Source organism: Piliocolobus tephrosceles, chromosome 13 (genome assembly GCF_002776525.5).
Source record: "Piliocolobus tephrosceles isolate RC106 chromosome 13, ASM277652v3, whole genome shotgun sequence".
Taxonomy (NCBI): Eukaryota; Metazoa; Chordata; class Mammalia; order Primates; family Cercopithecidae; genus Piliocolobus; species Piliocolobus tephrosceles.
In genome coordinates, this window is record NC_045446.1 from 65,054,187 (window position 1) to 65,080,272 (window position 26,086).

The following is a 26,086-nucleotide window of genomic DNA, read 5'->3' on the forward strand; positions in this document are numbered from 1 at the left end:
CACAGCTTTATTTTTACTTTTGTAGAGACAAGGTCTCATTACATTGCCCAGGCTAGCCTCGAACTCCTGGGCTCAAGCAATCCTCCTGCCTCAGCCTCCCAAAGTGCTGGGATTACAAGTGTGAGTGACCATGCCTGGCCAACCCACAGCTTTCAAAGTGTGCTGATTTCTTTTTTTTTTTTTTTGGAGACGGAGTCTCGCTCTGTCCCCAGGCTGGAGTGCAGTGGCGCGATCTCGGCTCACTGCAAGCTCCGCCTCCCGGGTTCACACCATTCTCCTGCTTCAGCCTCCTGAGTAGCCGAGACTACAGGCACGTGCCACCACGCCCGGCTAATTTTTTGTGTTTTTAGTAGAGACGGGGTTTCACCGTGTTAGCCAGGATGGTCTCAATCTCCTGACCTCGTGATCCGCCTGTATCGGCCTCCCAAAGTGCTGGGATTACAAGCGTGAGCCACTGCGCCCGGCCCCAAAGTGTGCTGATTTCAATCACTACTCTGATGCAGGTAGGAATACATTTATTCTCCCCCTCATATATAAGAACATGGAAGTGCAGGGTGGGGGAGACTAGTTATTTTATGTAGCTAGGCTTTCCACTGAAAACAACTAGAATGATGAATAAAATATAAAAAGAAAAAAGATCCATCATTTTATTTATTTTCTTTTGTAGAGATGGGGTCTTGCTATGTTGCCTAGGCTGGACTTGAACTCCTGGCCTAAAACAATCTTCCCACCTTGGTCTCTCAAGTAGCTGGCAACTACAGGCACACACCGCCATTCCCTGTGGTGGTGGATCCATCATTTTAATATGTATAAGAGATGTGAAGAGAGTAAGGAAGCAGTATGCCAAATCTAAAAACCCAGAGGGAGAAACTTAACATAGGAAGCCACTGAAGCCTTGAGGGCATTTACTTATCCTGTTGAAACTGAACTATGGTTTGACAGTATCATGGGGCTAGAGAATCAAAGCCTGGGCACCCTGAAGGTGGGGAGTTTTAATCAGAGACCCTTAAATGAATTTGGGATCCTAAAGGGATACACCCTCAGGGTAAAATTAACCAAAACTAAACCCATTCTCCTTATCCCATAGCCAGAAGAAAACTGTCTTGGAGTGAACAGAGAAGGAGAAGGGGAAGGGCAGACTGGTCCTCTTGAAAAACTATAGCCCAAATCTGTTTCATCAGAGTGGTTCAGAAAACACCCAGTCAGGAATTTAGCTTAAGCTTCTTCCATACTGAGTGACCCTAGGTACCAAAATAAATAGAAAGGTTTATAGTGTTGCAAACTAAATAATGTGGGACCAACTCTTTCCTGAGTAAAAAACTAGAAAACCCAGACACAATATACATTTAAAAACAATCTGCCTTAAGGTACCTGGGAACTAACAAGCTGTGAAAAATTATAGTGCTAAGATTTGAAAAAAGAAGGAAATCCAAAGGGGTTCATGCAATACTTTTCCCCTAGGACTGTCTGCTGACTCCAGAAGTGGCTGAGAGGCTGAGAAGTTGAGCAGAGAGTCTGACAACCCTATTGGGCCAGCGGCCGAAAACTGGAATCCAAGGCATGCCACAGAATGGAAGCCTGACTGCTCGCGCTCTAAGTTAGGTCATCAGAAAACCAAACCCTTGAAGGATGTATATACTAGAAATAGTATGGACCTTGCAGAGACTGAAGACTAGCTTCAAATAATTTCAATGTTTATCATTGAAATAAGATGATTTGAAATTATTAGTGATGTAGATCACCAGAAAACCCTTGATCTGGTGGGAAAAAAGTGATTTGAGTTGTCCAAAGAAAGAGCCATGGCCTCTCATTCAGTTCGTATTTACATTTAACTTAAAACTAATTAAGCTCAAATAAAATTGAACATTCAGTTCCTATATCACACTACCTACATTTCAAGTGCTCAAGAGCTCAATATGCCTAGTAGCTACACTATGAACAACACAGATATAGAACATTTCCAACATTGTGGTAAGTTCTACTGAACAGTGCTAAATTCAGCCTCGTAAGGATTACTAGACAGTGTCTGCAAATTGGTGCTAATCTCTGTGTATATGAAAGGCATGGTAGACCATGCCTCACTCAAAAATGGGGGATCATAAAGGTCAGATGGAAGAATGAAAATTTAGCCAAAGTCTGTTTCACAACGGACCCAGTGGAGTCATAAATCTACCTTGTGGTTTCTCCTCGGTTCCTGAATGTGTAACTGAAACAGATATACTAAACAACTGGCAGAACACCCACATTTCTTTACTGAGCAACAAAGTATAGTCCATTATAGTAGGAAGTGTCCAACTGAAACCCCAGGAAACTTTCTTCCCAATAGTAAACCAAAAACAATACTGAATCCCTGAGGTAATTGCAGAGATTACTGCCATCACTAAAGACCAAAAAGATGGAAGGACAGTGATTCCTATGACATCTCTGTTTAACATCTCTTGTTTATTTAACTTGTGAAGAAGATACCCTTTGTTTATTTAGCTTGTACAGAAAACAGGTTTTGAAGAATGACTGTAGATTACTGTAAGCTTAATCAAGAGGTGACTCCAACTTTCAGCTGCTATTCCAGATGTGGAAGCTTTTTACTGGAACAAATCAACCCAGCCCCTGGTACTGTGGATACAGCTAAGGACCTGTCAGATATTTCTTTCTCTTTATCAATTAACAAAAACTACCAGAAGCAGTCTGCTTTCACCTGACAGGGACAACAGTACACCTCTGTCCTTTTCTCTTGGGGCTATATCAACTCTGGGATCTTCTTGGTTATTTTGATATCCTACAGAATATCATGCTGATTGGACCTGGCAAGCAGGAAAAGTTGCAAACACCCTAGATGCCTTAGTAAGATACCTTTGTGTTACAGGATGGAGGTAAGCCCCCTCCCCCATCAAAATTCAGGGTACTATGGTATGGATTAATTTTTTGTTGTTGTCCAGGTATCTGAAGCATATTGTGATATATTTCTAATGTGAAAGACATAATCCTGTACCTTGCTTCTTATTTATCTGATACTACTTGTAAGAAAAAAATCACAAAGTTTCACTGGCCTTTTTGGATTTTATATTTATTTATTTATTTATTTTTTGAGATGGAGTCTCACTCTGTCACCCAGGGTTGGAGTGCAGTGTGGTGTGATCTTGGTTCACTGCAACCACTGCCTCCCAGGTTCAAGCAATTCTGCTGCTTCAGTCTCCTGAGTAGCTGGGATTACAGGCACCCACCACGACATCTGACTAATTTTTGTGTTTTTAGTAGAGATGGGGTTTTGCCACATTGGCCAAGCTGGTCTCAAACTCCTGACCTCAAGTGATCCACCTGCCTTGGCTTCCCAAAGTGCTGGGATTATAGGCGTGAGCCACCGTGCCCATCCCCTTTTTAGATTTTAGAAGTGACATATAAAACATTTGTGCTGTTCTAACTCATTTACTAAGTATCCCACAAGGCTGCTAGTTTTGAGGGAGGCCGAGAACAAGGCAAGGTTCTACAACAGTTCCCAACTGTAATGCAAGTTGCTCTTCCATTGGGCATATGACTCAGCAGGTCCAAATGGCTTCTAAAGGACTATGGCAAATAGGTGTGCTGTACAGATAGGGTACCATACATCCCAGATTTCAATGATAGCCTGAGTTTTCACCTGTTATCTCCAAATAATTATTAATACTGTCCCTTTTCCCTCTCATATATGTCCTGGTTTGGATGATAAAGTACGTCATCATTCTACGAATAGAGCCTTTTCTAGGTACCCATAGCAGATTCATTTTTTAGCAAAGTTATGCCCTATTCTGCAGATAACTATTTTTTTTTTTTGAAAAACAATTTCTTGCTTACTAGTACATTTGGTAGAGGCCAAATACCTGACCACAGGATACTATGTGATCATGCAACCTGAGCCATTCATCATGAACTGAACATGCAACAGAACTCCCCTATCAAGTGAAAGCAATATTTGAAATCAGGCTCCAGCAAGTCTGGAAAAGTTGCAGGAATATATGGCTCAGATTCCTACGGTGCATTCTCCTGCTGTATTGCTACCTTTCCATCAACCCTTAACTAAGGTCATGTGGCCATCTAATATAGGAAGAAAAACCTCCAGTTGGGTTTACAAATGACTTAGCATGATATGCTGATACCTTCTCAAAGTCAACTATTACAATATTATAGCCCCATATAGGAGTGACCAAAAAGACAGGGGAAGAGAAATCTTCTAAGTAGGCAGAACTTAGAACAATGTATCTGATCAGCCATTTGCTTGGTCAGAGAGATAGCCAGAAGTACAGATCTATACTGATTCATGGGCAGTGGCTGATGGTTTAGCTGAATAGTCAAAGCTTGGAAAAAATATGGGAAAGTTGCTGAAAGTACAGAGAAAAACTATGTGACTTAACCTCTCAGAATGAACAGAGTATGAAGATTATTTGTGTCTCACATGACTGTTTCCCCAAGACTATCCCCTGTGGGGGAGACTCTCAATGGTCAGGAAGATAAGGTAACCCATTCCATGAATGTCAGTTACCCTCTTTCCCTTGGTGGCAGGGATGAAGGCTACACACTTCCTTTCACCAAAGCAAATCTGGTTATAACACTTGCTGAGTATTCAACCTGCCAATGGCAGAAGCCACTGCTGAGCCTCTAATATGGCACCATTTCTAGAGGGATTATACAGCCATCTAGTACCAAGTTGACTTTAAAAAGCATCAGCAAGTTTTGTTTACTAGATTATAAATGTAGTTTTGGATATAGATTTGCCTTCCCTGCCCACAATGTTCGACAAGTGGAATTAGAAACTGTTGTTATAATAATACTAGCTTTTGTAATTGCCCATGTATTTACCTTTAACGAGAGCTTTATTTCTTCTTATAGCTTTGAGTTACTGTCTAGCATCCTTTCATTTCAACCTGCAAAAATCCCTCTAGTATTTATGCAGGGCGGGACTGGTGGTAATTCATTTTTTTTACCTTTTATTTATCTGGGAATGTCTTAATTTCTTCCATACGTTGGAAGAACACTTCTGCTGGATGTAGGATTCCTGATTGAGTTTTTTTTCTCTTTTAGCACTTTAAATATTTAATATATCAGCCCACTGCCTTCTGGCCTTAAAAGTTTCTGACAAGAAGTCTGCTGATAATCTTATTGAAGATTCCTTGTATGTGATGAGTTGCTTCTCTCTCACTGCTTTCAAGATCCTCTCTCTCTTTTAACAGTCTGATTATAATATGACTCAGTGGAGGTCTCTTTGAGTTCATCCTATCTTGGAGTTCACTGAGGCTCATGTATGTTTATATTCATGTCATTCATCAAACTTCGGAAGTTTTAGGTTGTTATTTCTTCAAATAATCTCTTCGTGCTTTCTCTCTTCTCCTTCTGGGACTTTCATAATACATAGGTTGGTTTGCTTGAAGGTATCCCAATCCCACAGGTCCCTTAGGCTTTGTTCAAGTCAATCATTTTTTTTCCTTTTGTTTCTCTGACTTGATAAATTTAATTGTTCTATCTTCAAGTTTGCTGATTCTCTCTTCTGACTGCTCGAATCTGCCTTTGAATCTCTCCAGTGAATTTTTCATTTCTTATTCTAATTTTCAGGTTTAAAATTTCTTTTTGGTTTCTTTTTTCGTTGTCTATCTATTTGTTGATATTTCCATTTTGTTAATATATCATTTTCTTGACTTTATTCATATCTTCCATTAGTTCTTTGAAAACCTTTAAGACAGCTGTTTTAAAGTCTTTAGTAAGTCCTCCCTTTCTCAGGGATAGTTTCTGTTGCTTAATTTTCTCCTTTGGCTGAGCCATATTTTTCTGTTTCTTTGTATGCCTTGTGATTTTTTTGTTGAAAGCTGAATATTTGAATCTATTAATATGGTAACTCTAGAAATCAGATTCTCCCCTTTACCAGGGTTTGCTCTTTTTTTTGTTTTGTATTTGATCATTGTAGGCTGTCTCTGTGTCAAGGATTAGGCTGAGGTCTAAATGTAAGGTCTTCTCAGGTCTTTTCTAAGCCTGTGCATTTCTCTGGGTATATGTGGTGACATTCTCATTTCCTCTGTATATGCAGCTGCTTTTAAATGTCCCAGACTTTAATGTCTGGCTCCCAAAAGAGGGGGAAAGGAATGGGGATTAAGAAAAGAAATCCTTTAAATTCCCTGGAAGTCTCTTCAGCTGGAGCAGAAAGGGCTTATGACAGTTGTGGATGGGTGTGTGTGCAACAATGGTTGTGTGCCTCTGTGTCTGCACCTCAATGATTAGAAGTAGCAATCAGTGATCACAGCACAGATCTCTAAAATTTGGAGGACAGGGATCTTTTTGCTCACCCTGGCTCCTGCAAGCTGCATGTGAGTTACCCAATGAATATATTTATTATTCTAATTTTCAGGTTTAAAACTTGAACCATGAGATTGGGAGTTCTCACGCCATTCTCCTGCCTCAGCCTCCCTAGAAGCTGGGACTATAGGTGCCCGCCACCATGCCCGGCTAATTTTTTTGTATTTTTAGTAGAGACGGGGTTTCACCGTGTTCGCCAGGATGGTCTCGATCTCCTGACCTCGTGATCCACCTGCCTCAGCCTTCCAAAGTGCTGGGATTACAGGCGTGAGCCACCGCGCCTGGCCGACATAAACTTTTAAGAGAGTGTGAAGATTATTTGTGTCCACAGTTTCAAAATTGTTACATCAGACTGATTCTGCCAACAAAACTGTTGTCTAGATGAGGAGACACATTCTTGATGCTTCCTACTCTATCATCTTCTCAGAATCCTCTAGTGAAATAGTCTTTGATGATTTATCTACTATACCAAATAGATATAGTTAAAGTTGGGAGCCTAACTTAACAACATAGGGTATCATATAAACCAAAACTGATACTGTTTTTCTCATAACCATAACCTAAGGGCCTAGGAATTAATGGAAATGAAAGTAGCTCCTCTTACAATATATCTAATAGTCCACTTGCAGATTTTTTGCTTCTCATTCTATAATTTTTGGCATTTCTGATTTACAGGTCTTAGTTCCTAAGGAGGTACTCTTACCAGGAGACAAAATCATGGTTCCACTGAACTGGAAGTCAAGATTGCTACTGGCCACTTGCATTCCTCATTTCACTGAACCTATAGTCAGACAAAGAGGGGCTCATTCTACTGACTAGGTGACTGATACTGTTTATAAAAATAAATATAATTGCTGTTATACCTTGAGGTAAAAAAAAAAGTATCTTTGGGACTACAGTATTATCTAGTGCTCCTCTAAGAAGTTCCATGTCTTTTAGTCTTTTAATGAAGACTACAGCAACCCAGGAAAAGCAGGACCTTTAAAGACTCAGACCCTTCAGAAGTGAAGGTTCAGAAGACCACATCAGTTAAAGAACCCCAACCAGCCAAGGTGCTGGACGAGGACAAAGGAACATTAAATAGGTGATGGAAAAAAGGATTTACGAATATTCACTATGGCCTCCTGACCAGTTAAGAAATGATCACTGTAGCAACTATGCATATTTTCATGTGCATTTTCTTCCTTCCTTAGTGTGTGTGTGTGTGTGTGTGTGCGTGCACTCGCATGCACACTTAAACTGCTAGTGGTGATTGACTTTACAACTTAGTTTTTAGGATATAAAATATCCATAAATTTATTTAGAAGAGAAAATATCATCCAGCGATGGTTACAGTAACTGATGGAACTGTGTCTCATCCTTCTTGAGGAGATGGTGAAAGTGTCTTCAGTGTAAGAGGAAGAGTTCCTTCATGTTAGGTAAAAGCATGGTGCAGTTGCTATTGTTGTATGGAAATTAAATATGGAGTGAAGCAGGAGGGTAGATATTGGGGTTCCAAGGGTTGAACGGTGCCAGTTATCTGCCTGTTTGCTCTCAGCCTTCACCCCTTCATTCTGTGTTCTTCTGTGTATTGCAGGGGGCTGGAGCCACCTCCTTAACTACACTTCCCAGACTGCCTTTCCAACTAGTTGGATACTGTCAATAGAAAGAATTCATGAGAGACTGGAAGGCCAGAGCTGGGGAGAAGCAACTGTCTTGTTTGGCTTCTGATAGCATTTCTGTCTGCAGCAGCAGTGATAGTGCAGCAGCAATGGCAGTACTAACCATGGTAACTGCACTGGCAGAGATTCCAGCCTTGGTTGAGGCATCACATCTTCAGCAGGTCTACAATTACAGTGACACCCTCCCTGAAAGCCCAGCAGTGGATATAGACTTGTTGACTTCAGTTTAGCAGTGATGCAGCTTCTGATCTCTGGTTATCAACGCTTCTTCCTTTTTGTTCTCCCCATACCCCTCTTCTCCACTTAGCTCTTCCATCCCTTCTAACAGCCATGTAATCAATTCCCTCTCTTTATCACTGGTGATATTTTAGGTGGAATAATGGTTCTCTGGGTATGATTTTTAAGAGTACTTACCTTTTAGAGCTACATACTGGAATATTTATACATGAAATAATATGAAACATTTATGGCTATATATATCTGAGATTTTTCTTAAGAATATTCCAGGAGGGGGCGTGATGGGGGCATAGATGAAACAAGATTGGCCATAATTTGATAATTGTCAGGTGATAATTGTGGCTGATAGGTACCTGGAGTCAATTTTATGATTGACTCTAATTTTATACGTGTTTAAAAATTTTCCATAACAAAATACCAATTATCTCTCCCTGCCAAGAATTAATAAATGAATAAACCAATCAATAAACCAATGAATCCCTTCTATTTTTAATACCTTAAGTGGGTTTTGTATTTCTGTCTACAGCCTGACAGGCTCACAGAGAAAGCTTATCTAAGAATGAAGCCAGGACCCGGCAGAATGGCTCCCATGAAGAAGGGTGGCAAGAAGAAAAAGGGCCATTCTGCCATCCATGAGGTGGTGACCCGAGAATACACCATCAACATTCACAAGTGCATCCATGGAGTGGGCTTCAAGAAACATGCCCCTTGAGCACGCAAAGAGATTCAGAAATTTGCCATGAAGGAGATGGGAACTCTAGATGTGCGCATTGATACCAGGCTCAACAAGGCTGTCTGGGCCAAAGGATTTAGGAATGTCCCATGCCGAACCCATGCGCGGTTGTCCAGAAAACATAATGAGGATGAAGATTCACCAAATAAGCTCTATACTTTGGTTACCTATATACCTGTTACCACTTTCAAAAACTACAGACAGTCGATGTGGACGAGAACTAATCACTGATTGTCAACTATATCAAATAAAGTTATAAAATTGCAAAAAAAAAAAAAAAAGAATGAAGCCAACACCAAGGAAAACAAAGATGTCTTCATGTGTATGACAGAAGAAGTAACAGACTAACAGAAGCTGTACACATGCTCAAGAAATAGAGATGTACACAGAGACCTGACAACATCCTGTGCACCTATATACAGCCAAAGCATCCAGCAGATTCACCTGATTTTTCACATACATGAACCAATAAATTCCCCTTTTTGTTTCAGCTACTTTGAATTGGACTTCCATTACTTGCAAACAAAACAACCCTAACTAATGAAACCCCTAATAAATGATCACTATTATTATCTCAACCCCCTTGAGTAACTAACCAACCACAATCATCACTATATAAAATCTAAGTAACTTATTACATATATACACATATATATTTAGGCATAATTCACAATAGACTATGCTAAGTATTAAATTAACTGGAAACACTAAATTAAACTGATCCCTAGAGAAGGGATTAAGAGGCACGGGCTAAAGCAGTCAGAGAAGGCTCCTGGTAGGGAAAGGAGGAACGTCTGAGCTGGCCCTTAGAAAATGTACAGAATCTACATAAGAATATAATATAATGGTCATGAGTATGGTCTCTGGAGCCCGATAGACTTGGTTCAAATCCTGGGTCTGTTACCGACTAGCTTCGCAACTTTGGGCAAGTTACTTAAATGTCTGTACTTATTTCCTCATCTAAAAAATGTGGATAATAATAGGAGACCTACCTCACAGAGCTGTTATGAGGATTTAATGAGTTAACATATATAATGCTGAGTACAGTGTCTGGTGCATTGTAAGTACGACATATGTGTTTTTATTACTATCAAGAGAGGAAGGACCAGCCAGAAGGAATGGCCTCAGCAAAGGTGCAGAGTGGGAATGTACAAAGCTTATCTAGAGACCAGTGAACAGACTTACTGAGCTGACACAAAGGGCTCGTGAAGGAGAATCGTCTGGCAAGACAATTTACAGATGACCAGTCAGAGGCAGGGAAAGTGGCTTGCCAAACATCTTGATCTCTCCTAACAGCACACAGGAAATTGGGGGCACATGTCTGCAGCCTTTCTGGGAGCTTCAGTAGGTGGCATTATCCCTGCTTTGAGCACTTACAGCCTATCTTTATGGCACCTCCAAGCTGCTATGGGTTATTTCCTTGGATACTTATACACAAAAACACAGAATGGACTCCGGGAGGTAGAACTTACTGCTCTGCGACGGCCAAATTGGGCGGCAGGGAGGTGAGGCCATTGCCTGTGAGGAGCAGGACACGGAGGTGTGGCAGAATCCCCAAATCACAGATGGCCTCCGCAGTCAGGCTGTTGAAGGAAAGGTCCAAGAACTGCCATGCAGAGATGAAAGATGGGGAAGATAAGCACTCTGTGTGACAATGATGCTCATATATATGATGTGGGAACTACTTTCTAGAGTGCCCCATTGCCCACAGGAAAAAACCCTCCTGCACCTTTAACATTAAAGGTCTACTAGAGTCAGTACCCAACCGGTTTTCTAGCCTTACTTGCCACTACAAATCTTTGTTTATCCTGTAGTGCTGGGCAAATAGACTCCTCCCCGCTCTTTGCCTCATCCACCTATAGATCTTTGCTTGTACTTTTTGCTTAAATGGGAATGCCCCTCTTCCATGTATCCTAATCCAAGCCCCCAAAAGACAGCTCAAAAGTTGCCTCCTTGTAAAACCTTCTCAATGCCCCAGACAGATGGAATCTCTACCTCCCCTAACTTTGACTGCTTTATCTAAACTGCTCTCAGGGTACTCGGGGTACTTATCCAAGTCTGCCAGGTATCTGGATGTTTCCAATGAACAACTAATCAACTTGAACTATGAGGACATGTGCAGAAAATGCATGGCTATGGGAAAATTTAGGAGAAAACCAAGAATGCAAACAAAATTTTTCTGTATTTTCTAATTTGGGGTTTGAAGAACAGCTGTGAATGTACAAATGTTCAAGACTCTGCTGCTGATCCCATAGAATCCCTATTCATACTCATCTCCAAGGTTATGGACTAGGCCTATAGCCTGCTCTATCCCAGCCACTGAGACTGATTCAGCTCACTTAGACCACGATGAGTCTCTGGAATGAGTCTATAATATCTCTAGTTGAGCCGATCCAATCTGCTGCACCTAGCTCTTAAGCTCCATGGCTCCTCAACCCCTACTAGATCCAGATCTCCCCTCAAAACTCTCCCTCCTATAATATTCTGTTTTAAAACTCACTTTTCTCCACAGACTCCCTTGGACATGACCTTTGGCATTTATTTTCCAGGACCATGCACCATGGTTAAGTCTTTGGTATCAACTATTTGCTGCCAGTTCTACCGTCACCACCACCTCCATCACTATCACTACCCTTACAACCCCCACCCCCACCCTCCCTGGAGGCCAGCAATGAAGCAAGGGCCTGGCTGTACAGGCCCAGCAAGCCCCTTCCCAACAGTTATAATCAGTAAAGCTCTATACTCATTCCTTACAGGGGAACTTGGTGGGCACCAAAAACTTCCTACCTCCAACTTACTTCCAATAACTTAAAGTCTTCATATTTCACGTAGATAGTTTTGATGCCATTAAATGCGAGATCCAGTTCCTTTAGGGCTGGAAACGTGTGAAATGCCTCTATATGGGGAGGAGAAAGAAAGTCTGCAGTTTGTAAAGGACTTAAGAGAAAGATATTAATAATTACCATTTACTGTGTCCCTACTGGGTTAGGCCAGGCACTGTATAAGGTACTCTTCATACATGGCCTCTAGATCTCCAACAATGCAGAAAAATAGAGATTACTACTTCCATTCTGTGGCTGACTAAGCCTCAGCCAAACTAAGTGATTTGCCAGAATGAAATTGCTGGTAAGTGAAAGAGCCAAGGATTGAATCTAAGTCTGCTCAACAGCAAAGCACATTTTTAAAATTATCTTTATTAATCCTGATTACAAAAATTAAAACACAACTAAGAAAAAGAGTCAAACATCATAGAAAAATAAAAAGTTCTGTTTAATCCCAACATCCAGAGACAAGTATTAAAAGTTGCATATATAGCACTCAACTTTTTCTCATGTATATATCAAAATACACACACATACCTCTTTTAACAAAAATAGAGTCATTCTGTACACATTGTACCGACTTGCTTTTTCCCTTAACAATATAACTTAAAGATTATTTCATGTCAAAACATATAGATATGCCTAATGTCTCTTGATGTTCTACTGTATAGATATATACTAGTTTACTAATCCATTTCCCTATTGATAGCCTTTAGGCTATATGAATAAAAGGTAAGAAACTATATGAACAAAAGTTTCTCTCTGAATGAGAACTGAACTTTTTCTAGCCCTGTTCCTCTGGTAACCTGAAACCAATGGTATAGTAACTGCATTTTCAGGCAGCATCACTTGTGGTAAAAATCACCCTAGGTTGGTAAATTACACCTGGGCTAGGAGAAACTGTAAATGAATGATAAACGCCTGAAGGGAGCACCATAATTTTGGGCTTCCCTATGTGTAGTGATTCCTATAATTGGACATAACCTTTGCAGAAACTCTAAGAGCTATGTCTATAAGTGTTACAACGTATATTGGCTCCTGTGGCGAATGAGATTTCTAAGCCAGGGTGGCTTTTGCATCCACCCAATGACAGTCTCACTGTCTTGTACCTGAGCTGACACTGGGGGTCGGGAGGAGGGGCACAAAGAATGCCTCATGGATGGCTTTGGGAACTCCACTGAAGAGAAACTCCTGATGCTGGCAGTACTGGCATTCTGTGTGGAATTACTTAGAGCCTTCTAAGTGAATCTGATGTTAAATATGGCCCATGGTAGTCTTGTAAGTCAGAATGTTCAGTAGAACCTAATAAAGGCTGCTTTGTATTTCTGGATGTTTCCAATGAACAGCCTTGTACGAGTGTTTTTCTATAGAATAATTTCCTGGAAGTAAAGCTACTAGATTAAAGGCAATGTCTACTTTAAATTTTAAGAAACATTACCAAATTACCTCCAAGATGTTACATCAATGACTATACTTCCACAGTTCAATGCGAGAATATCCATTTCCCTACCAATGCTGGCTGTCATCAGCCCTTTTCACTTCTGCCGATATTTGACAGGCAGAAAACAGTATCTTGATCCATTGTAATTATTAGTGAGGTTGAACATCTTTTTATACACCTATTGGCCTTTGTATTTCAAGCCCAAGCTCCTGACAGAACACCCTGTCTCCTAAAGGGCGGGACCTCATCATATGCTTCTTTGAAAACAATCTTCAAACTCAATGCAACAAAACTGAACTTATCCTATTTCCCTCTGACCTGCCTTTTCTCTAGTGTGCTGTGCCCTGTTTCAGTGAAATGCCCCCTTGAGTCCTCCCTCTCCTTACATCCCTATCAGTCTATCAGTTACCAAGTCCTGTGGTTTCTACTCCTTCTAAACCAATCTCTCTCTCTCTCTCTCCCTCTCTCTCTCTCAATCCTCTGCACTCTTCTTGTCATAATCCTGGCTCAGGCCTCATCTCCACTCCCCTAAAAACCTGAAATAATCTCCCATGTTTCCTGGCCTCCATCTTCTTCTTATCTTATAATCCACTCTCCTCACAACTGCCACTGAGCTTCTCTATTTAAAACCCTTCCAAGGCTCTCTTTCGCCTATAGCACTAAGTCCAATTCACTCCTGGTCCTTGATAATCCAGTGATAAGTCAATCTCTCTAGTTTCATTTGTCCCCCACATGCTTCCCTTGCAAACATACAAAACCTCTCCAGTCTTCCTGATCAGGTGCTGCCATTCCACATCTGCTCCAGCAGTCAGAAATGCCTTCTTACCTTCTAGCTCCTGAATCACTCCTATTCATATTTTTGGTCTCAGCTTAGGTGCTCCTCTTCTCAGAAGTTCCTCCTGACACTCTGGCCTGGCTTGAAGTCCTACATATATGCTTGCATAATATTTCCTGATTCTCTCTTTCACTGCTCTCCCCTCATTCTGCTCTAACTATCTGTATCTGAGTCCATCTCTCTCACCAAATCACGAGCTCACCAGAGCAGGACTGGATGCACTCATTTCTAAAAGCCAAGTATTCACATAGTCCTAATACCCACCAGGGGTTGCTGTGGATTTGCTGAATAACAGAAGCCTTTATGCTCCCACAGGAGCACCTGACAGGCTTAGAAACATTTTTATACACCCATCTCATATGAGCCTGCGAGGTATCCTGCAATGGGAGGAAAAAAAGAAGGGAATTATCCCCATTGACAGACAGAAAAGTAGCAGATCACAGAAAAATGTTCTAACTAGGTAGCGCCACAGCAGGACTGGAATTGAGGTCTTTATGCTCTCCAGGACCCAGCCTATTATACCCCAAAAAAGAGATGTGCGGCCAATCGTGGATGGATAGATAGACAAATCCTAACACATGTGAATGGCTGTGCTGGCTAAGAGGAGGAAGAGAGCTTTCAAGAAAGAAAAAGCTTACCTAGAGGCAGCAGGTTTTCTGAGGCATTGATATAAATCACAGAATGAAAATGCTTGAAGTCATTTTCCTTAGCCTGTAGGAAAGCATTTCAGAAAAAAAAAAAAAAAAAATCCACAAGATTAGTTCCCTGCCTAGAAGCCTTGCTGAAGCTTCAGGGCCACTGTCAGAAGGAGCAAAGACCTAAAGGAATAAGGGACATCCTTAGCACAAGAGCAGCCACTTAAGTGCTGTAAGCGTTTTCCTGCTTTTTTTCCACTATGAAACATTTCAAATGTACAGAAAAGTATACTGAATGACACTCTGAAGACCCATATCACCACCCACTATCCAGATGTATGTATTTAATACAGCTGAATATTTTGCTGTCTTTGCTTTAAATTTCCTGAAAGAAAATATTATATAGGGTGAACCACCACCATTACCACCCCGTCCATGTATCCCCTCACTAATCCCATAACAGCTATCCTGAATTGGAGACTATCATTCCCATAGTTGGTAGTTTTTGTTTGTTTGCTTGTTTGTTTGTTTTTGAGACAGGGTCTCACTTCCATTGCCCAGACTGGAGTGCAGTGACACAATCTGGGCTCACTGCAGCCTCGACTTCCCCAGCTCGGGTGATCCTTCCACCTCAGCCTCTTGAGTCGCTAGGACTGCAGGCACACGCCACCAAGACTGGCTATTTTTTTTTTGTATTTTTAGCTGAGATGGGGTTTTGCCATGATTCCCAGGCTGGTCTCAAACTCCTAGGCTCAAGTGATCCGCCCACCTCAGCCAAAAAAAAGAGAAACCCAGTAGAAAAATGGACAATAGATAAATATGTTAGTATACAAAAGAGGAATTTGAAAGGCCAGCAAATACAGGAAAAGATATTCAGCCTCATAAGTAATCAGGAAAATGCAGTGCCTTTTTACAATAATCACTTTTCCCAAAGTGCTAGGATTACAGGTGTGAGCCACTGTACCCAGCTCCCATACCTTTTTTATATTTGTATTATACACGTGTGTGTGTATCTATCAACTATATATAATGCTAGATACAGATAGTGAAACTTTACATTAAATGCAATAATATTGTAGGTATTATTCTGCAACCTGCCTTTTCACTCAACACTGTTTTTGAGATTTACCTGTGTCGATACATGCAGCTTTTGAAATTTACATATGTTGACAGATATGGTTCTAGTTCGATCTTTTTTTTTTTTTTTTCTTTTTTTTTGAGACAAAGTCTTGCTCTGTCACTCAGGCTGGAGTGCAATGGTGCAACCTTGGCTCACTGCAACCTCACCTCCTGGGTTCAAGCAATTCTCCAGCCTCAGCCTCCCGAATAGGTAGGATTACAGGTGCCTGCCACCATGCCCAGCTAATTTTTGTATTTTTAGTAGGGACAAGGTTTCACCACGTTGGCCAGGCTGGTCTCAAACTCCTGACCTCAAGTGATCCTCCTACCTCAGCCTCCCAAATTGCTAGGATTACAGGCATGAGCCACCACGCCTGGCCCCAGTTCAACCATTTTAATTCCTGTACAATATTCCATTGTTTGAATATATAGTCTGTTTCCAAATTTTATTACAAACAATGATGCAATTAATGTTCTTATACACACCTCCTCATCATAAGAATTTCTTTAATGATATACTCCTATCAAGCTGTGGGGAATACACAGCTTTATGAGATGGTACCACATTGTTCTCGAAAGTAGTTAAAACAATTTATAGTCCTACCTGCAGTGTATGAGAAGTCCTATTTCTTTAAATCCTTGCAATTGGCATTATAAAACTTTAACTTTTTCCAGTCTGATTATTATAAAAAGGCACTGCATTTTCCTGATTACTTATGAGGCTGAATATCTTTTCCTATATTTGCTGGCCTTTCAAGTTCCTCTTCTGTATACTAACATATTTATCTGTTGTCTATTTTTCTACTGGGTTTCTTTTTTTCCTATTGTTTTGTAGGAGCTCTTGACATATTCTGGATCCTAATACCTTTTGGTTATATTACTTGCTAATATCTTATCCTAGCCTCAGCTTATCTTTTACCTTTGTTTATGGTAACTTTTGTTAGATAGATATTTTTAATTAAATTTCACAGACATTTTCCTTTATGGTTTAACCACAAAGCTAGCAAGCATCCGCTCATCCCATGGGTCTCAGCTAAGCTACCACCCTCTCCAGCGTGTGTAAGGCTGAGTCAGGGGCCTGTCCTCTGAGGTCATATTCAGCACTCTCGTGTTTCTCTCACTGGCTGCATTAGCTAGTCCCGTCTAACTCCATATCCATCTAAGCCCAGCCTCCTCCCTCCCTACTGGACTATATGCTCCAGAGGGTAGGCAGTGTCTGAGCCACCTCTATACCCTCCAGCAAATAGCACAGAGACACACCAGGCCTCGGTAATGTTTGGTGAGCAGATGAGTGAGTAAGTAAAAGAAGAACAGATGGTATCCAATGAGGGGACTGAGCTTTGGCCAGCCATGTTGTAGCCCTCAAAACCTGAATTGACAGAGACCTCTGAAATCTTCTTCTATGACTTTGTCTCACTGTTATGTGTGAACTATATATTATAATCTCCAGGACCATGTGCTGGCCTAGAATGGAGGGCCTCTCAGCCACATGATGAATATATTTCTATGGCTAACCTGTCCCGAAGTAACTCAATTCTGAAAACCTAAGTACTAAATGAAGTGAAGCAGAACCTTGTTAAAGGAGCAGTCTGCTCTACCACAAACTTGGCCATTCTATGGGTTAGAGCCTCTACTCTATGGTTTATACAAGTAATCTCTCTTGGTATGCCACGAAAACCTACATGCCAAAGATGTATGTTATAATATCCTGTATATACACTGGCTAATGGTGGGTCACAAATATGGCTCCAAGCTGCGTATAAGCCAACACAAAGAAAGAAACATGATTCATTGCATGAGTCACAGCACCTGTAAGTTAGGAATGAACCAGCTTCTTGGGAAAACCATTACAATCCCTGGCATTGAAACTTAAGAAATGTCTTTTGCAGGCTTTTGTGATGGGAACTCAGTGTCACACAATGAATTATGTACCCACAAAATTACATGGCAAATTCGAAACCAGTTTCATAAGGCAATTTTCTTTTTTTCTTTGAGACAAGAGTCTCGCTCTGTCTCCCAGGCTGGAGTGCACTGGCACGATCTTGGCTCACTGCAACCTCCGCCTCCGGGATTCAAGCAATTCTCTGCCTCAGCCTCCCGAGTAGCTGGGATTACAGGCACCCACCACCATGCCCAGCTAATTTTTTGTATTTTTAGCAGAGATGGGGTTTCACCATCTTGGCCAGGCTGGTCTTGAGCTCCTGACCTCATGATCCACCTGCCTTGGCCTCCCAAAGTGCTGGGATTACAGACGTGAGCCACTGTGCCTGGCCCATAAGGCAACTTTCTTTAATTCATGTCAAATGGGACAAGGACAATATAAAATTTGTAGCAAAAGTTTGTGTCTGAATATTGTTTCTACCCAATAAATCCTTGTCTGACCCTCCTCTCCCTCCTTCTATGTGACCAGATTTCCAGTCCCTAGGGACTCTGGAGGTACAAGAGACAAACCACAACAGACAGGTGCGCCATCTCAAGTCTGGCTCACCCCAATCACATCTTTGCTGGCGGACCTCACCTTGGAGAACTTCAGGCCACTGACATTAACAGTGCACAGATCTGATGGCTTCCTCACACAGTGGTGCTTTAGCTGGAACATAATACAAAGAGTTGGCTCTTAAGGCCCCTACAAAGTTTAATCTATTATTGTTCAGCCTTCTCTTTTTGGGCAATCTTTTATACTTGTCATAATTTGTTTGCTTGTTCATTCATTCATTCATTATTCATCCATTCATTCACCAAATATTTACCAAACACTAAACTGGGCCATAAGCTTTGCTGAATACATTAACAAACTGGCCGGGCACGATGGCTCAAGCCTGTAATCCCAGCACTTTGGGAGGCCGAGACGGGCAGATCACAAGGTCAGGAGATCGAGACCATCCTGGCTAACACGGTGAAACCCCGTTTCTACTAAAAAAATATATATAAAAAACTAGCCAGATGAGGTGGCGGGCGCCTGTAGTCCCAGCTACTCGGGAGGCTGAGGCAGGAGAATAGCGTAAACCCGGGAGGTGGAGCTTGCAGTGAGCTGAGATCTGGCCACTGCACTCCAGCCTGGGTGACAGAGCGAGACTCCATCTCAAAAAAAAAAAAAAAAAAAATACATTAACAAACTTCCTTCTAATCCTAACTAAGCCCTTTGACATAAGTAAGATTATCTCCCCTTTTTAATGAGAAAAACAAGGTTAAAAGAGGTAATGTGCTTTGCCAAAAAATGGTACCACAGTTAGCAAGTGATGGATCTTACTAATCCAAATCTGTAATCACTAAACTCTACACACTTTTGACTACCATATGTCACCTGACATAATTTAAAAGTTAGAGGTAAATTTTAGCTATGGAGCTTCCATCTATATTTAATGAAACCTCATTCTTTTTTTGCTAATTATTTATTTATGGTACCCACTATATTTAGGCACTAAAAGGCATTGGGAAGACAATGAAGAAAAAGCAGAGACATTCCATAACCTTATAGAGCTTACAGTGTCATGGGAAGCCAAGTAGCAAGTATGTATTTATAAATGTGATAAACATTTTAAAGGAGAAATTCAAGATGCTATAAGAGATATAACAGGAGGTCCTAACCTCAGTCTGAATGAGGAAATATTTACTTGAGGAAGTAATATTTCAGAGACCTAAGAGCTAAATAGGTCTCATGAAAGTGGGTAGTAGGGATTATGAAGTCTACCAAGGCAGGAAAAAGCAAGGTGCTTCTGAGAGGATGAAAAACAAGGTAAGGTTAGTGAGATGGCCATGAGATCATGAGTCCACGCTGGCTCTACAAAGGAGTGTGGATTTTATCCTACAACAAATGGAAAGCAGATTTTTAGTAGGGGGCTGATAGTAATTTTATAAAAATTGTAACATCAGCTACACATAGACATATCAGACAGATTACATCACGTAAATGAGAAGACAGGAGAGGAAGGGGAAAAACCAATGTACCAGATTGGTTAATTACTTTCCTAATAACCACTACTCCTTCCTTGTTAAAGAACACCAGTGTTATTCACATTTCTCCAAATGGAATGTTCTTAAGCCACAGCTCCAAGCAATAAGTCTTGATCTGTATAAACCAATCATGGAGGTCTCATTCCCCTAACTCATAACTGTTCGGGTATGTGATATAGGTCTAGATAATGAGACACTGGCTGCTTGGGGTTGCGGAGGGGGACCGGTTTTGGAAAGCATTTTCTTACTTCTGAAAAGACATTAGACAGTAACAATCCCTTCTGAAAAGGCATTAGACAGTAACAATCCCTTCTGAAAAGACATTAGACAGTAGCAATCCCTTCTCTACCTCAGGATGTTATCTTCTGTATGTGATGACCAGAACTGCTGCAGCCATCTCAGGATCATGAAGGCAATCAGTCCAAGAGGACAAGGTAACATGTAAAATGGCACAGTAGAAAGACAGAAGGAACCCAAGCCTTGCAAGACATCATTAATCCAGTAAATTAATCTACCCTAAACAATGCCTCTGGCTTTTTAGGTGAAATAAAAGCATCCTAATTGGCTCACAACAGATAGAAAATGTTTGAATTAGTCCAATAAGAGATGATGGTGGCCCAGATGAGGGTCATGACAGTCGAGACGAGAAAACAGATTTGAAAACTATTTTGTAAAAGTGCCAGGACTTGGTAAAAGTTGGGGTGGGGACAGCGTGGGAGAGGCAAATGTCAAGGAAAACCTCAGGTACTGGCTTGGCGATGGGGTAGATAGTAGTGCCAACAGAGAGAGTAAAGTAGATACTGGAAAAGAGGTCTGTTTTGGGATTTGGAGTAGGAGTATTGGTGCTGTAATTCAACTGTCAATGAAACATTCAAGTGGAACCATCCAATAGGCAGAGTGGATACCCCATAACTCTGAGAAACATCCCTATTGCTTCTGCCTCCCACAGTGGCAAAAGTCGTATTTATTGAATGTGGGAATGTGTAAGTATTTGGAAACAATGGAAGAAAAAAAGGCCACTACGGGAAGTGTTTCTGCCCCTCCTCAGTATTATTATTTCAGTCCTCCTCATTCCCAATGAGAAGTGGACATAATAATAAAACTGATTCCACAGGACTGCAAAAAGCTTATACTACCCACTTGAAGTGAGATGAAACCAACAAAGGTCTCTTTCAACATCTGATCTATGCAAATACCCATCTCTTGGGAACCACAGCAGAATCTGGAAACAAAGCAGGCAGCCAGGGAGTTCTTAGGGAGCTATAAGAACTGGACAGCACATTAATATTGATTTACAAAATACATCCTTCTTAGCAAAGCCACTGAGGCATTTCTCAGAGCAGACGTGAAACTACCTGGCTGGTTCCCAACACAGCCACCCCAGTCCTCTTTGTAAAGCCTGCCCCAGGCACTAAGTAGTATCTGGTCAGCTCCCCTAGCTTTCAGCCAAACACTAAAGTCAAAGGACAAAGGCTGTGGGAGAGCAGGATCTCCCCAGTCCCACTCGATCCTGTAGAGATCGCCCCAATGAGCAGAGCAGGAATCTCTCAACCCTACTAGGTGCTGGAATGCAATTTTCAATTGACTGTTTCCCCTGACCTACTCCTTTGCCTCTCCAACTCAGTAAGTTTTTACCTCACATAATGTAAAAGTACAGGCTTTGGAGTCAGTAGACCAGAGTTCTAATCCTGGATCAGCCATTTACTAGCTGTGGAACCTCAGCCAAGGCAAATTACCTCTTGGAGCCTCAGTTTTCCCAACTGCCCAATGGCAACAACACAAAAGGGATGACAATACCTATCTCACTAGGTAGCTATCAAGAAAGCTTCACATGTCAAGAAACTTTTGGGTCCCTTCATTATCCTGGCTGTATTCAATTTGCCAATATCACTCTAATAGTTTGGAGTAGACTGGGGGTAGTTGTGCCAGAGCAGGGTAAATCCTTCCCCACTTCCTCCACACCCTAGCTGATGTGCCGGCCACTCCAGGATGCATTTACTCTCACCAGAAAAGCCTGGTCCAGGATACGTCCAGGAAGGTCCACCTGGTTTTCCCGCCGAGACCCTTTCTTCCCCCTGAACTCAAAAGAAGTCACCTTCAGGCTTTCCCGACGTTCAGCTTGTGCTCCAACCAAAGCCTTGGGCTTCTTCTTGAGGTTACCTTTCTGAACCACTAACCAGTGTCCTTGGCCTGTTGAGAAAATTAGAACAGTGAAAAGGGGAAAACTCCAAAGTTACAACGAGTGCAATTATAGACTTTGTTTATAATACTAAAACTCAAAATAGCTCCTGATTACCTAACATGTACCAGACACAGGACTGCAGCTGGGGGCAGGGGAGATATCTACCTAGGTATGTCATTTAATTGACCTCTAAACCCAGTGAAAAACATGTTACTGTCATTATTTTATAGATGAAAAGGCTGCGAAAAAAGGAGGTGGAATGACTTGCCCACTTCCTTCCTTCACATTTTTATCTCCAAATTCTATTACTCCTTCAAAAACTAAGATCTTAGATCTTTCTCACGCATGCCAGTTACTCTTCTACTGGTCATCTCTTGAGTAATGCCTAATGTGTGACCTCAATTCAAGGGTTTCATCTTCCCAAACCTCTATCAGTACACAGAAAAGATGCTGTTAGAAACTCAGAATAAGAAAATGCAGGACAGTTTGCATTAAAGAAAAAAAAACCTAATAATACATGTCTACTGTAGAAAGAATTTTAAAATGTGCATAAGCAAAAAGAATATGAGGTTCACTAGTAAGCCCACCAAACAAAAATCATAACATATTTTGGAATCTGTTCTTTCTTGCACCAGCAGTTTATTTATGGCATGGTATTCATTGCAATCTGTAATTCTTTTATTTGTTCACTTATTTGTCTGTCTCCCTCTCTAAAGCAGAAGCTCCGTAAGAGCAGGGACTTTATCTGACTCATTCATCTCAGTATTCCCAAGGCCTGCACAGAGCTTACCACATCGTGACTGTTGCTGAACAAATAACTGAATGAACCCTGTCCTATAGCCCCTGCCCACACAGTCATCCATTCCTATCTTTTCTGAGCATCTACTTTATGCTGGGAACTGGGAGTATGAGAATGAATAAAAAGGAAGCCCTAACTCAAAGGAGTCATAATAATATAACATCTTATACACAATAGTATAATAATAATATAAAGGGTGCTGTGGGAATGAGCTTTGTGCCTCTAACCACTGGCTATCTTCTGGGAAAGCCCACTGTCCCTGCCTCAGGGACTTGCCCCAGCTCATACAGCACTGCTGCCCATCCTGCTTCTTGGATGCAGTTCCTGTCCTGTGTCTCATATGAGCCATTTCCCATTTCCATTATGGGACTGATACTCCAGTTACCCCATTTCCCAGGGCTGCCCTCATCTGGGGCATGGACTTTGCTTCTACTTTATCCTATCTTCATATCCCTGACTGCTAGGGACCTCAGCCTGAGTTGGTGCCAAAAGCCCTAACAAGGCCAGAAAGGAAGGCTCAGAGCATGTCAGGAGATCAACAGGAGAAAAAAGATATTATGTAAATATCCTGTTTCTCATCATACTTTTACCCACTTATTCTAGTATCCATGATGGTTAATTTTATGCATCAACTTTGCTAAGCTATAATATGCAGTTATTCAATCAAACACTAATCTAGGTGTTGCTGTGATGGTATTTTGTAGATATAATTAGTATTTACAGTAAGTTGATGTTAAATTAAAGAGACTATCCTTGGTAATGTGGGTACCCTCACCCAATGAATTGAAAGACATTAAGAGCAAAACAGGTTTCCTAGAGGAAGAAGAAATTTTGCTTTAATACAACAACTTCAGCTACTCCCCAGGGGTTTCCAGGTTGCCAGCCTGCCCTATAAATTTCAGACTTGCATCCCCCGCAATCACACAAAGTCAATTCCTTGAAAAAAAAAAAATCTGTCTACCCACCTACCTATCTCCTACTAGTCCTGTTTATCTCATACCAGTTCTGTTTCTCTGAAGAACTCTAATGCAACATCCTATAATGGTTCTTACCTACAAAAATTATTACTGTAGTGTTTGAATAGTGACTTTCTATTCCCCTCATTCCTTCTACATTTTCTAGTTGGAATTCTACTATAAGAAAGAGCTGGCTGGGAGTGGTGGCTCATGCCTGTAAGCCTAGCACTTTGGGAGGCAGAGGCAGGTGGATCACTTGTGGTCAGGAGTTCGAGACCAGCCTGGCCATCATGGTGAAACCCCATCTCTATAAAAAATACAAAAATTAGCTGGGCATGGTGGCAAGTGCCTGTAATTCCAACTACTCAGGAGGCTGGGCAGGAGAATCACTTGAACCTGGGAGGCAAAGGTTGCAGTGAGCCGAGACTACACCGCTGCACTCCAGCCTGGACAACAGAGAGAGACTCCATCTCAAAAAAAGAAAAGAAAGAGCTATTTTGTTTCCCCCACATATTTATACATTCAAGTATTCATTTATATTAGTAGACTCATGAATATTTGTTGTTCCATGGTCTACAACCTAATTCCGCCATTATTTATTTCATTGCTCAAACTGTCCCACCTTTGGTGACTGGGAGCACCTTCAAGTCGGCTGTGTCCTTTCAACATGCCCCATTATTTTTCTGAGCACTTCTTTACTTCTGGCACCACAAGATACTCCAACTCAACTTGTATTTTTTCTGCCCTAGTCCTGCAAACAGCTATTTCTCCAAGAAGCGCATGCTGTTTTCATTGGAGAATGGTATTTAGAAACCAAGATGTAGATACTAGGTATGCTTTTTGCTACTGAGGTGTCATTGCTGTTAGTGGACTGGGAAATACACATATGTACACTAAGACATATAGATATATACAACTATATTTATTTCTGTAGCTATCCATCTATGTGTGTCTGTGTGTGTGTGAGAGAGAGACAGAGAGAGAGAGCGAGAGAGAGAGAGAGAGACAAAGAGATAAACTATGAGTTCACACTGATAGTTCCATTTGAAGGTGTCTGATAGGTAGGTGGCCAGGGAAAGTCTCTGTGTGAAAAACAAAATCACTCTAGAGAAGCAGAAAGGACAGGCAGGAAGAGAAGGTTCTTCCAATATTCCATCTACAGAGTGACCAACAAGTTACAACATCTGGAGTAAACAAGGTGTACTTCTCCTTTGCCCTGCCCTTTCAAAGCAACTAATCCAATCCAGAGAACCCATACTTAGTGTTCCACCTATAGGGTTCTTATTACGGCAATTCCCTGCTCTGGGGAATTTTTTAACTAGATAAATACTTGAAAATCTACCTAGCAGAGTCAAATTTAAGCCATTTTATTTAGGAGTTTGGCAGACTATAATCACTCACCAAATAAGAAATACAGACAGGAAGACAGCTCACGAGAGGATGGGCGCTGAGGACTAGGGTAGTCAGACATGGCTTATTGGAAGAAGTAGAAGAAAAGCTGGGATTTGTGTGATGGGAAGAGTTTGGCTAACAAGAATGAGGGCTGGAACATTCAGAGCAAATAAAAAAGCTATGTGAAAAGCGAGCACCATGGAATAGAGCATAAAGAAGGAAATGGGTTGTCGCAGAGGGTAAGAGCAGGTTAAACTCAGAATGACACAGAATGCCAGTTAAAGGAGTTAGCAATGAGAAGTCACTGAACAGAAGGGGCATTGTGGTTAAATGTGCACTTTAGAAGTCCCACGGAGGCTACTAGGACTGGAGGGGGAAGGACTGGGTAGAGCAGGGAACAGCAGTGAAGGGGTTGAAGAAGAACAAGTAGATGTGAGATGCAGGAGCTAGGTATGAGGAAAAGGTATCAACTTGAGAAGTCACCTGACCTTCCTCTGGCACACGAAGCAGGTTTCTGGCTGGAAAGCAGTTGTTCAGGTAAGGCTTCCCATCATCCAGCTTGTAGATTCCTGAGGAGGCCATCTCCCTGAGCGCCAGGCAAGGAAAGCAAGGAAGCAGAAGAGTGAAAAGACACAGCGGAGCACTCTTACTCCAGTGCAGCTCGTGAGCCCACCAGGACCACCACACCCTGCACACACCCTGCCTCTGACACCTGGAGGCCCCACTGCCCTTGCTTCAGAAATGGGCTGGCTGTTTATATGAAGAGGGAAACAAGACCCTGGGTTTTTCAGTTCAAATCAATCCTAACCTAACAGAACCCTAGAAAGAACATGATCCTCGGGCTCAGACAGACTTAGTTTGAAGCCTGGCTCTGTCTTTCCTTGCTCTGTGACTGGGCAAGTTACTCTACTCCTCCAAACTTCAGTTTCCTCACCTGCAAAATGGGGGTTATAATACCTACCTTAAAAGACAAATAAGTGAGAAAGATAGTACCTGATACATATT

At 41.5% G+C, this 26,086-nt stretch overlaps 1 protein-coding gene and 1 pseudogene across 1 annotated transcript in view; one reads left to right on the forward strand and one right to left on the reverse strand.

Annotated features, from left to right (window-relative positions):
• The window catches only part of XRRA1 (X-ray radiation resistance associated 1), an 85,072-nt gene extending 59,407 nt beyond the window's left edge, over positions 1–25,665 (reverse strand). The window contains exons 1-6 of the mRNA XM_023209393.1: positions 25,570–25,665; positions 21,758–21,942; positions 18,317–18,388; positions 14,683–14,755; positions 11,745–11,842; positions 10,419–10,552 (exon numbers count right to left, since the gene is read on the reverse strand). Of these exons, the coding sequence (XP_023065161.1) occupies positions 10,419–10,552; positions 11,745–11,842; positions 14,683–14,755; positions 18,317–18,388; positions 21,758–21,942; positions 25,570–25,663 (656 nt within the window). The 5' untranslated portion in view covers positions 25,664–25,665. The remainder of the gene's footprint in view (positions 1–10,418; positions 10,553–11,744; positions 11,843–14,682; positions 14,756–18,316; positions 18,389–21,757; positions 21,943–25,569) is intronic.
• LOC111540838 lies at positions 8,637–9,170 on the forward strand (annotated as a pseudogene).
• Positions 25,666–26,086: the final 421 nt, after the last annotated feature.